We start from the raw sequence: 13335 nt of genomic DNA, 5'->3' as shown, positions 1-13335 counted from the left end.
ACGAGGTGGTGATATGATCACCAAGCGGAAGAAACGTGAACAATGGTACATATTCATTTTGGACACTGTACGCACTGGACTCAACTCTAGAGAAGAGTGGGAAAGAATAATAAGTACATCATAGACTGCATTTAGTGGTGCATCACATGATGACCTATATGGATCAACATGTTATTTTAGTAATTTTCATTATAATACCTCCCAGGAGAAATTTAATAACCAAATAGGTATGCGAGGCCATGGGGTTTTGGTGGATTCGGTTTGTCCTTGGGGGTGTTGTCCGGCCGACATTCCTCAGGGTCTCCTCGCATCCATCGATATCAGATGTGTATAGCAGCATGATTTGTGTATCGACATCCCATTTACGCCATAATTTGTGGAGAACTGGACATAGTTTACATTATGTCACTATACACAATAAAAACATCCCGTTTCAGTATGCTTCTACATCCGTATCCCCCCTATTGGCATGGCTTATACATATTTCTTTAATAAGAGATCATGCATCATGCATTTAATAAATATCTCTAAGGGGAGAAAATCTAAATTTAAGGAGATGGTACGCATATAGTAAGAAAGGTATACAGGATGCGTTCGGCACCCACAAAGGAACGCAATAAATGTTACTGTGATGATTTAACCTTAATAAGGGGGCGTTTGTCACACTTTGCTAAAAAACAAGGAACTTTAGCTCCAATTACCGCGCACAGTCCAAAACATGGCCCATGACTAGGAACTTTAGCTATGTTAGCATTGCATGCGATCAATAATGACGTTGAAGAACTTCGACCAAAAAAAAGAGACCACGTGAGAGGCCGGCAGTTAGATTGACACACCGGCAGCGTATCAGACCCAATGCGGTTGTTTGTGAGTATAAATACCGTACTAGCCGCAACTACAGAAATAATCTTTTTACAGACTCCAGGATTTACGCGGCCACACATTCCATCAGGTATTCACGAGCAATAATATTTAATGGGGTATAGTTTACTCTTTAAATATAGGAAGACGGGTTGCATTTTTTAACGGTTGTATGCTACTTGTGTTTGCTTAACAAAGCAGGGCTCATTGTTCAGCACGAGGATATAACAACAAACCGTTTCGTGGCTGACTCGGGTTTATAATCATGATTGATTTATCTATGATTGATAATCACGTTGTTTTTATAAATACCATCAGATGCAGCACACGATGGTTCGATCATAATCTTAGACAGACAGAAGGGGTTTCAACTTCTAAAGATTGTCCCTTGAACTCATGCATGATATTTAGATTAAACGTCAAGATATATTCATAGGGGCCATGTATGCCTTATCATTTTAAAACAACCATATGAAATGTTTTTACTACAGGATCCTCCGTACATGGGGACCTGCCTATCCCCAAGAAATATCGTGGGTTGAAATACCTGTGAAAGTGTACCTTTGCACAATCCAGGACACAATCTATAGGTATGTAATTTTAAGCCCAAGCGATAGGAATTGAGGCTTATTGAAATTCTACAACAGCATGGAAAACTTAAGTATGTCAAATTCAAGGAACCAAGTCCCAGAATTGATCAATTGGATTGTGGACATTATGTGATTCCCTTGAATTGATACACCGATGATTATTGACTAAAATCACGGAATTTGGTGTTTCTTTCTGTTTTTTATTTTATTTTATTTATTTCTGTCATAGTATTGTTTATGCATTGATGTTATTGTAATATTTTTAATGAAATTTTGATACCAATAAATGTACAGACTGTAATATTGCACTGTTCAGGCGCCTTTATAAGTCCTAAGATAGGGGTATTTGGAACCAAGTACCACATATGTACTAAGACAATAGAGTAGCACTATCTAAGTGAGAGGTGAATGTATGGATGTATGAATGAAATGTAATTTTGAGTTTTGATCCCAAGGGATATTTTATTTTACTCATTATAAGTGGCCTTTTAATTCAGAAGGGGCCGATAACAGGTAACTTCACCTGCCAATAGCAGGTGAAGGCTTCGAGTGAAATACTGCAAACGTATATATATATACATATGTGTGTGTGTATATATATATGTATATGTATATGTATATATATGTATTTATCAAGACAGTATAGTTGTAGTTAATATTTTTGTAGGTCGATATTATTGACATTGTCATTGAGACATATTACTCCTCATTTACTACTGCAATATGCGAATCTTATTCAGTTTCCAAAGCAGATTGATGAAACATTTCTTCACAGAGTGTAGCTCATATATTGAACACAGTTTAAATGCAAAGGGTTGCATTGAAACCCCAAAACCGAATGTCAATAATTATTTTGAGTGTCTAATAGTGAAATCTGATTGGAAAAAATGAAACGCCCAAAATAACTAAAGTGCAATGGTAGAGGAGGTAAAAATATCAGCAGGATGATGGTATCGCCAAGGGAATACAATATAAAGCCAAAAGTGGATTATTAATAGAAGTGACTTGACTGAACTTTAGATGTCTTTTGTCAGTTCCATTTATGTCACCACAACTTTGTTTTTTCTAAGTCAAAGCTCCCCCCCCTTGCAGGGTTCCCTAACCTGAAACAAAAGCAAAACACACAACTAACAGTTTGCTGGTGATTTTGCAGGCATGCATTTATTTGATATAACTCAGGTTTTAATGCAAATGTTTCAATTAAACGTATTTGCCTTTCCTCATCCCTAGACAAGGCTTCTGCTAATTGAGGAGGAGAGTGTGTCAATGTTGTATTCTTTTTTCACCTCTCACCATATTTGCTGCATCCTGCTCAGGCAAAGTATGTTAAGCAACTGAGCCTCCTGCATGCATGCAAGCCGTGTCTAGCTGTAATAGCGCAGGCGCACACACACACCTGCAGTGGCGCATCCTCCGCTATGATGGAGGAGCGTCTCCAACAGCTAGCACTCTCAAAAACGTGAAAAATAAAACAATGATAATACGGGTTAACCCCTTCGACGCTCGTGATGGAACGGTTCCGTCACGAGCGTCGGTTGGGCTGTGCTGGTGACGGAACGGTTCCGTCACGACCACGCCAGTTTTCGAATCTTCAGCACAGCGTGAAAATTCACACCGCGCTGAAGCGGTTAAAAACTATTTTTGTTATTGTTTTAATTTTCTTGTAAGAGACTCTGTGCTGATTGGGTGGGGGGGCTGGGGGGTGACAGTAATGGAGGGGGAGTGGTAGGCACGTCTATCAGTGTGCATGACGGTTTGTCTGGCCAAACTGTTATGCACACTGAAGCTATCTCCAGCTCGAGCTGCACTGCCACGTTGGGGAGCGCAGGCACAGGCTAGCAGTCTGTCTGGGAGCACAAACTCACAGCACTCATGAATGAGAGCAGCTTCAGGATTGGCCGCAGGGCAGTATGAGAGCCTGTGCCAGCCTGCAGTGGAGAGGAGCAGAAGAGTGCTATGCTGGTGGGTGACAGATAAATTATTATTATTTATTTTTTTCTCTGTCATTTCCCATCCACCCCCTGACATCTCTGCCTGCCTCTTTTCCGTGACACGAGCCGCTCCTGAAACACACACATGCACGCATGCAGTCAGACTGCTTGGCCGTTGTCCGAAGCATCACTGGGAAGTGTCCTGCCTGTCGCAGTATTCTGGGTCGTTGTTTTGCCTCTCTTTCAATTTCTCTTCTTGTGTTTGAAGTAAAGGCAGGGAGGAAGCAGTGAAATATATTAGCTAAATGTTTGAAACAATGCTAGCAGATTTTATACCATACCTCTCTTTTTTCCAAATTACAAGCATGAGTAGCAACCTGTCAACAAGTTGGGTCAGAGGTCACCTTGACGGTATTTGCCAGAAACATCCTGCAATAAATTCTCTTATAAGTTTGGAAATCATAACACCTTCCAAAGCAACCATTTCGCTGGGCATTTGTAATGAAGATCTGGTAGCAATTATCCAATCATATCTTTGTACTAGGCACCTCTCACCATGTACGTATTTAATTGGTTTATAAAGCGCTATGAAGTCTGTGAAAGAGGGACAACTTGTAGCGCTAATATGAGAAGGTGCCTCTTTTGACATGGTTAGCCCCACTTTTTGCCTAGTACTTAATGTGGTTTTGATTGTAGTGCACAGGGTACCTGCCAATCAGGTACCAAGTGCCAGTGCTTCTTCCCTAAAACTATTCCAACATTGGCCCTTCAGGCCCCCTGTAAGTCCCTAGTAAATGGTACCTGAGTACATAGAGCATTCGGACTGAAGAGGGTCCCATAGGGACCACTCACCTAGGCCGTGCAGACTAGAACTGCAGCATGCATGACCTGGTGCAGACAGAATGACAAAGTCGACATGGCACATTGCCTGTTTGCCATGCCAACCAGCACTGCATAAGGCATAGGTAAGCCACCCCTGTAGCAGGCTCACAGCCCGAAGGCAGGGTCCTCCATACCACAGTTGTAGACATATCTGCTTGATTAAACATGCCCCTACAATATTTAAGCCCATTTTTGGATATTGTAAGTGCCAGAAAAACCATAGAGAGTACATGGACAGAAAACTCAATAACTCGAGTTTCCCAGCACAATGATGGCTTTTCTGAACCCAGGAGTGTTTGGTACCAAACTACTTCTCTCAATAAACCCACATTGATGTCAGAGTGGGATTTATTGAAGCATGTACTCAGAGGGCCTCCTAAAACGCTACCAACTCTGGTGTAGTCACAGACTGGCTGTAGGCAGCCTGCCACCACCAGACATGTTTCTGGACCCCTGGGTCAAGAACCTCTGCTTCCTGGGACCAGAAACAATGCACATCCTTGGCAGAGGTCTCACCCCCCCTCCCTCAGGATGGGCACAGTGCTCAAGAGAAAAGCTTCAAAGGCCAGCCACCTTTGTAGTTCAACCCGCAGATGGCAGCCCCTGGTTTGCCCCCCTTCTTTGGTTGGTATTGCCTTGTGGCCCTGTGCCTGCTCTAACCCACAAAGCTTGGCCCCTGCAACTGATCTACTTTTCAGCAAGCAGTGTTGTTCCAAGGACCCCGACTCTCTTGAACCGCATTGGGCCTACCTTCGAATTTGACTTCTGCAACTGGATGCCCCTGTGCCACTGGTGGTGCAGACTTTGTGCTTACGTGAACCTTGCCCTCTGCTGATCTAATCCCATGAAGACTGGAACTGTAAGTTTGGTACTTACCTGTGAAACCTCATGTTGTTTTCCTCCATAGGTTACCATTGAACTGTTTGCAAATTGCAGTGTCAACTTTTGAAAGGCTAAAGTATTTTTCCTGAAAAACACACTTACCCCTTTGCAAAGTTCTTGGTCTAAAAATAAAACTTAAACTAAGCTTATTTTTATAAAATTGTTGTGGAACTTCTTTTTGAGTCGTGTGTCCCTTATTTGTCAATGTGCATGCAATAAATGTTTACACTCTTCTGTGTTAGGCCTAAAGGCTGCTCGCCGACACAACCACAAATGGAGCGCTTTAGGTAAACTGAACCCTGTACATTTCTGGCAGAAACTCCGGACTCTGTGCGAGGTATAGCCACTTGGCAGTATACCAAATACAGAGCCAGCTTTCTACAGCACATAACAATGTGACATAGTCACATTAGAGGCAGCAAGACTCAAGCAAAAGTAATAATAATAATATTATTAATAGTAAAGCAAGTATGCAGTGGTAGGTTTCAGCTTCAGAGCTTCAATATTAGGATTGTTGATTCTCAAAATGCAAAAAGGGGCCCGGACCCTGGTTGTCGGTGTTTATTATTCAATATGTTCCTGTGCTCAGCAATTCTATGATACCTGGACAAAGAATTGCCTGCAGATGGTGACCCACATTGCTTTCTGGTGGGCTTATTAATTTATGACTAAAGGCGAGCTCTGCCTCGCATGTGACTGCATCTTCTGTGGGTAGATAGGACCTTTAACAATATAGAAATCGTCAAGTTATCTAAATATGGAAATAAGAATAGTAAATCTATGCTTATCCTATATATGTTTACCTTCATGATGTTTTGGTAGTCGATATTCTGGACATCATAATCTGGTCAAATTCACCCAAAATGTGGAGAGAGGGATTGAAATACATACACCAAATATGGTTTGATGGGTTTCAGAACTTGGTAGTTGTGTTTGTGTTTGTATGGTTTCTATTAAAGTACCAAAGATCCCCCACATTTGGAAAAATGGACTTCACCCTCTGTTCTTTGCAGGCCTCATCATAGGGCTTTGTTCCACACTCAGTACATCTAAAAGTGTTTTAGTAGGCTTCACCTTCCGTTTGGAGTGTGGGATAACATTAACAGGGATCTGACCAAGTTAGAAATGCCTAGAGTTATAGCTTATATCTTCACTTTATTCAGAGCTCCCCTTGACCAGGTTAAAAATGAAAAACTGTAATTAAAATGTTTTATTGATGCCCAATCAATGCATTCACACCCTTCTCTTTACTAATCAATTAAAAGCTTGTTCCATGCATGAGGGGAGTCTTTGCAATACTGTCCCACTCTCATTCAACCATGAATAGCACTCTAAATGGCACCCATATAATTCCACATTGTCCTACTGATATATTATATTAAAAGGTCATAATAATGTCAGTAATATTATTTTTCCAAAGTCTCAAATACATATGTTACTTGAGGAATTATAGTAAAGATAGCAGGTCCACTGTAAGTAGTTCCAGGATAGGTTTATTGGTCATGAAGATATAACAGCTTAACAACCACAGGGACTGGCTACAGGCACAGTCAGGCACCAACTGAACTATATTATAAATTAGTGTGAGCACATATTGTATCCCCTTCCCTAAAAAAATAGCTAACATTAAAGAAAATGTATTCCCCACATGCTTTGAAAACAGAAGTGGGAAAAAGACAAATATTACATCCAGATTTCATCCTGTTGGTTTTAGTGCATCTCTAATCAGTCTCTCAGCAGTTGCTATGTCAAAGCAGTTTAAATCATCAGGTACAAATAGGCTCAGAAGAAGCAACTCTTACTGCTCAAGATGTAACAATCTGCACTATTAGAAGCAGTAATGGACTATTTCCTGTTGTTAAGACTTCTGAGTTTTCTGAAAGCAACAATAACGTGATATAAATATAGCATGCTGAAACCTTTTAATGCTTAAAACATGCATTTATGTGTCACCAATAGTTATTGTAAAACTGTAATTTAGCCACTTAAGAACAGTGTTTGCACATGGGCATTTGCATTCACAAGGTCTGACATACTCCCATAATCTAATTTCTGTAACAATATTATATCATAAGCTATTCTGAAAAGGAACAGTTCAGATACGACAGATCCTCTATATTTTAGTGAACACACAAACAAGAGAATCTTTCTAAACGTTTACAAAAAAGATATCAAAGTTAGTGTCAAAGCGACGTAGAAACATAAAGCCGGGACTATTGGTTAAGTCAATGGGCCTGGTTTTAAACTGATACTGCCTCTTCATTGGTGAGTTCGTTCCTTAGTGTGGTACTGGTAAGTGGGGAGTATGTGAATGCATAAAAGACTCAAGAGATGGGGCAATGCATGAACTGAAATACGAGTTACAGGTCTATTACCGAAACAAAGCAACCATTGAATACACACATTCAAATGTAAGCCAGACCTATTGACTTTAATTGTTTGAGTCATACTTTTTCATCATTGAAGCTTTTTTGAAGGCATTTTGTATAAAAGTCACAGGCCGTAACCGTTCCTATGTGTATATGGATACTCAAAATCTAAATGTATTCATTTAAAATACAACTCAAATGGAATTGCCAGAATTGTCAGAAACCAACAAAATTATTGCAAGTAAATTAATAGTTGCGTTAGTGAGCAACGCACACCTCAAATCATGTCATGCAAATCTATTCTGTAGTACACATAGGCTTTTCTGCACGGACTAACACTGACAGGAATGCTATGAGATTCATAATGATACTTCTTTTTTAATTCTTTATAATATGATACTTCTTTTTTGTAATTCTTTATAATATAAAGTTAAGAAAAGAACAATAAATATTAGGATTATGAGATATAACAGAAAGGTTATGAACTTTAACTTCCCCAGTAAATTCTAGAACTGAATAGCCAATTTTTCTGGCGTAAAATCCCTCTCCCAGCTTACTCACTCCACCACAACACACAAGGGAAGACATAAACAAAAAAAGAAAAAAAACCTGAATGAATAGAGCAGAAGAGGAATCCATATTCAAACATAAAACAAAATGTACGTTAGGGCACAAATCACATGCACAAGGATAATCATGGGCTATTGAAGTAGACCATGAAATCAAGACATAAAGTAATAAAGCATGACGTTTTGTGGTCAAATTACAATAACCAATACCGACACAAACACCAAAAAAGTTGGAGATGGTAGACCGATGTAACAACCACTAAGTCTCTAACATCAAATAACCCCTCTTACAAAGTACCCGCAGGTATTCCTCTTCCATGCTTGATAAGCAGAGAAATGAAATCTAAGTATTACTCTGTTATTGACATACTTCAACATCCTAACTAAAAACTCAGAAATTCACAGATTCTGAAGCAAATTAACTATTAAATAATCAGAAACACTTATTGGGACATGCAAAGTTGATAGTTAGATAGTCATCAGTTAAGGATTACCTTCTTCTTGTTATTCGGGCAGGTATAGAAATTGCCGATGACTGTATTGATTCCAGGCTGCAAGTTCAATTTTGTATAAGTAGTGCCATAGTCTGCTGACCTGGTAGAAAAAATGAGAAAAAAAAATCTTTAAATTCTGGACCCTTTCCTTTTAGAGTTCATACACTTTCCTGACCATAGGAGTACTACTGTTTTTAAATAGTAGGTTTTCAGTATAGTTCAGTGGTTCGCATTTTTGTAACGCAAAGTAAGGTAGCAGTCCTAAAACATCACCTATTGGCAAAAGCAACTTAAAACAAAGTGCCTGAATATTTACTTTTTGTCAGTAACTGATGAGCACTGTGGTATGAACCTCTCACTATGTCTGGAGTGTTGAAAATGTAATCACTTTTCTTATTGGCAAAACAAAGGCTTTGGGGGGGCTGTACGTTAAAAGTATTTTAATCCTCCTGGGGGCTAGTTCATGGTAAAGAAAATTTGAAATAAATAAACTATATTTTCATATAGAAAATATTTTTCTTCTGGTGCATGTGATTTCCCCGATCCATGTATTTAATCAACCATGGTCAGACTGAAAGGATCCATAAACAATGTTTCTAAGGGCCTGATTCCGATCTATTCAGACATGGTTACTCCATTAAAACGTGACAGATATCATGTCCGCCAAATTCCAATTCCAATTTTGTGACGATGTATCCCACCCACCAAGTGGCTGCCAAGAGCGAACTATGGTCTTAAATTGACTACAATAGAACAACATTCAGGTGCATTCATTTAGTTGACTTTGGCCTTTTTGGAGCCAACTTCTTGATTCCTTATTCAGATGAACATACATTAATAATAAACAGAGATACAAATGCAAACCAAAATGCATAGAACTTCTCCATTGGAGGCCCATTTTTTAGAGTTTCCTCCCTTCTCATAGCAGAGAAATAGCAACTTTCACAAGCTTCAAGGCAGCACTAAAAACGTAATTGGACTAGACCATGGGCACTTACAAACATTTTTGCAGAACCGAAAAATATATGACAGACGTCCACATTGATGCCAGCAGGATGGGGTTTGGAGAGAAGAGCTGTAAGGAGGACACAGGGTAAGTGAATCATATCCATGGTGTGGACAGTGGTTCAGAGTTATTCTGAGAGTTCCATTCCATTATGCCCTGTACACTAAGACCTTAATTTCTAGAAGAGTCATAGATTTGATAATACTGTGTTATGCTGTATTTGCCATGAGTACCTTTGGTGAGTCAAGTGCACACAGGAAGTAACTTGTTTATTGAATTGTAATGAATTTCAATCTTAGGCTTCAGTCTCCTTATGCTTTTAATCTCTTAACCATAAACATTAGGAGTGCTTAGAAATAGGCTCTAGTAAGGTAGTGAGTGCTATAAGTAAATCATAAGCAGAGACCAAGCCGAAGAAGGTCTGCAATTAAATGAGATGGGCATACACAAACACACACATTCCACTGCTAGTCATTGGCAGTGGAAAGTTTTAACCATGGCACTATGAAACTTGACGTTTAATATTGGCTTTACTACTTTGCATAAATATGTTGGTTGTGAGCTCTGGGCATGTTCCACAGCATAGTGGAATGACTTTGGTGAGAGTAGTCTCTGAGACGTACCATCAAAACCACTCCCACTCCAGTGGTTCAATCAGCGAAATGAAAACTATAAAACCAGAAGGCATGTTTGTGTTCAATGATCTTGGCCTCTCCTTTCTAGACTTTTTTGATGGCTGGCACCAAGAAGCCAGACATGGTGGAGTGCTCTCTCTATAAATATTTTTATTCATATATGGAGAGGAGATGTGGCCTAATAGCCAGATCAGATCACCATTGGAACTGGAGAAACAAGTTTGAATCCTAGTTGCAGTACAACATCCTCTGATTCTAGGCAAATCACTTGATCTCACTGTGCCTAAAAAGTGTATTGTAATCTGTTGCTCATTTAGTAATTTACTAATTTCCACTATAAAGAAACTGGACAAAAATCAAGAAGTCCAAATCTGGCAAGTAGATTATGCATAACGACGTGGTTTAATTGAATAAGGTAATAAAACACTCCCTTGCTTTTACATATGCTGTACTACATTTTAAAATGAAAATCTCCCAAATTAGGACCTGCCATTTATTAGTAGCTATTGTGACAGATTTTGGGGTCACACCAGTGGGTACTGCAGAGACTAGATTTGATTTGAGTAGTCTTAGGACCCCATCTACCTTAAAGACTGCTCCAGTGCTATGAGGAAGTGATAGAAAGCCCCACTTCCCGTCAGCTGCGTCATGTCTTAACTAGTACAGTAGAAGAGTGTGTGTTATCATGTCAGTTATAGGTGCTGATTCGAACAAATGATTGTATTATTAATCACCCAAATTAAGAAGGACTTGTTTATGTAGTTCCACTCCTTTTGTCTTTTTCACCATATTGTCAATTTTCTCACCCACATTGGCAGATGGGCTAGTTTATGTACAGGAGCCCAAAATCTTCAAAGCTGCAATCCCTAAGGAATGCAATATAACTATTAAACCATGTTTGAATATTTAAACTCTTCAGGTAGCACATACACATCAAACAGGCAGAAGGATTTTGTGACTTGACTGTTGATTGTTTTATATCACTATCATTTAACCAGGCATTGTACAGCTATAGTTTTTCACACGTTTTCCCCTGCCTATTTCAATTGATTTAATCCAACATTAATTAGGAAAGGTTTCATTTTAAGACAATTTGAAAATATATTTTTTAACAAAAATGATCTCCTACCCACACTACTTCCATCCTGGACATTCAGAAGTATATTTTGAAAAGGTATCTAAGATTTTGTTTTCTTATACTTTATGGGTAGATTTAAATTTAGCACTGACCTTAGGTTTCAGATGTTATATAAACACCCTACTAAAATATGTGTATAGGCACTTGGAAAAACACTGCCCAATCTCTTCACATTGGGATTTTTTCTTCTTTATATAACACTAGCCCAATCAACTGTAATTAAGTTAGTGGCAACTTATGAAGGTCAAATGTGACAGAGCAGAAGTCTACATAATTAAAGCAAGGCATGATGCAAGACCGTATGACGTGGCATCCTTAGTGTGTTTTCCCCTGACTTTTTGCCTCTACCTCTTGCATTTTTGACTATTTAGTGTATCTTGCTTTTGCTGGCTTATTTGCTTCAGGCATGTTGCCGCTGCTGATCAATGTCTTAGTGCAAGTGCTCCCTGTGTAAATTGCGATTATGATTGGTTATCCATGCTTGGCATGATAAGTCCCTATTAAAGTGGACTGCGTGTGCCCAGAGCCTGTAAATCAAATGCTACGAGTGGGCCTGCAGCACTGATTGTGCCACTCACACCAGTAGCCTTTCAAATGTATCTCTGATCTGCCACTGCAGTGACTGCGTGCACAGTCTTAAACTGACATTTCATCTTGACAATGCACCCACTTGCCAGGCCCTAAAGTTCCTTTTGCTTACATGTAAGGCACCCCTCGGGCAGGACCAATGTACCACCATGGGCAGAGTACAGTATATGTGAAAGTTAGGATATGTACTGGTGTGTTTTACATGTCCTGATAGTGAAATACTATGTATTATGTTTTACATTGTGGAAAGGCTGTCTGTCCCATACGCTATCGTTGGACCTGCTCTGTAATATTTTAATTATGTAACTTTCCACTGGGACAAGATGGAGAAATTGAGTTTATGCTCTCTGAACTCAGAATTTAATAACACATACTTTAATAAAGGTGGTTTTTAAATTAGGTGTTTGAAAATGCCACTTTTAGAAAGTACAACAACACGTAATGCCCAGACCACAATTACTTAAACAATTCTTTTAGAGGGTTAATTTTGATAGTGGGCATAGCAAGTGATAAACTACATACTGAGCTTATTTGTAAGCTCGGTATGTAGTTTATCACTTGCTATAGCCCACTATCAAAATTAAGAGGCTTCCATGAATTTGATGAGTAAAACAATCTCTTTGCATCTCGTATATACAAAGATTTAACAGCCCTGATGAGAGACCAGTAACTTTTCACCTGGTCTTGAAACGCGTCGGCAGTCTTCTTTTTTTGGGTGGAACAAACTACCATCTCCAAGATACTAGGACCGGCTGGTCCAGGAATCATTAGCTTATGAGTCATTAATTTGCTTATACTCCCCCAAAATTTGATTTCTCTCATTTGTTGATTGTAATGTTTGTGATATTGATGTTTGTGATGTTTTTATAATTTTTGTAATGTTTGATGCAGAAAATTCATTTATTGTGTAAATATTGTGTAGTTCTATGTGTGTACAAAGCATATATAGATGTGTAAATATTGAAGTGTACAGTCCGTTTTCTGTTGCTAATTTGTGAAAATCCAAAAAGTAAAAATTGATTGACATGAAATAATTATGTCGAGGGTTGGTATAATAAATTGTTTTCTAACCCTCTAAAGGAATTGTTTAAGTAATTGTGTCTGGGCATTACGTGTTGTACTTCTAAAAAGGGTCTAGCCCTCACCATTTATTTATGGACCTATCCCCTTTCGTTCTTAAACTTTTAGAAAGTAGGCATTTTCTTGTTTAACCACCCTGTGTTCCTCTGCCTGTTTGTGTATTCACTGTCTGGTTTGGGAGTGACAGGAGCTGGGGATGTGCGGTCACTCTAGACCAGGGGTATTCAAACTGTGAGGCGCGACCCCCAGGGGGGCCGTGGAGCGATGCAAAGGGGGTCACGCCTTCACAGTGTCACTTCTACCCTGGCAT

At 39.2% G+C, this 13335-nt stretch overlaps 1 protein-coding gene across 5 annotated transcripts in view; it reads right to left on the bottom strand.

Moving 5' to 3' along the window:
• The window catches only part of SORCS2 (sortilin related VPS10 domain containing receptor 2), a 2087100-nt gene that overhangs the window by 1234131 nt on the left and 839634 nt on the right, over nt 1-13335 (bottom strand). For all 5 annotated transcript variants that reach the window (XM_086964129.1, XM_086964126.1, XM_086964127.1 and 2 more), the window contains exon 3: nt 8579-8678. In XM_086964129.1, the coding sequence (XP_086820255.1) occupies nt 8579-8678 (100 nt within the window). The remainder of the gene's footprint in view (nt 1-8578; nt 8679-13335) is intronic.

The sequence above is a fragment of the Lissotriton vulgaris genome, chromosome 3_2 (assembly GCF_964263255.1).
Source record: "Lissotriton vulgaris chromosome 3_2, aLisVul1.2, whole genome shotgun sequence".
NCBI lineage: Eukaryota > Metazoa > Chordata > Amphibia > Caudata > Salamandridae > Lissotriton > Lissotriton vulgaris.
This window is presented reverse-complemented; position numbering and strand designations above follow the sequence as displayed.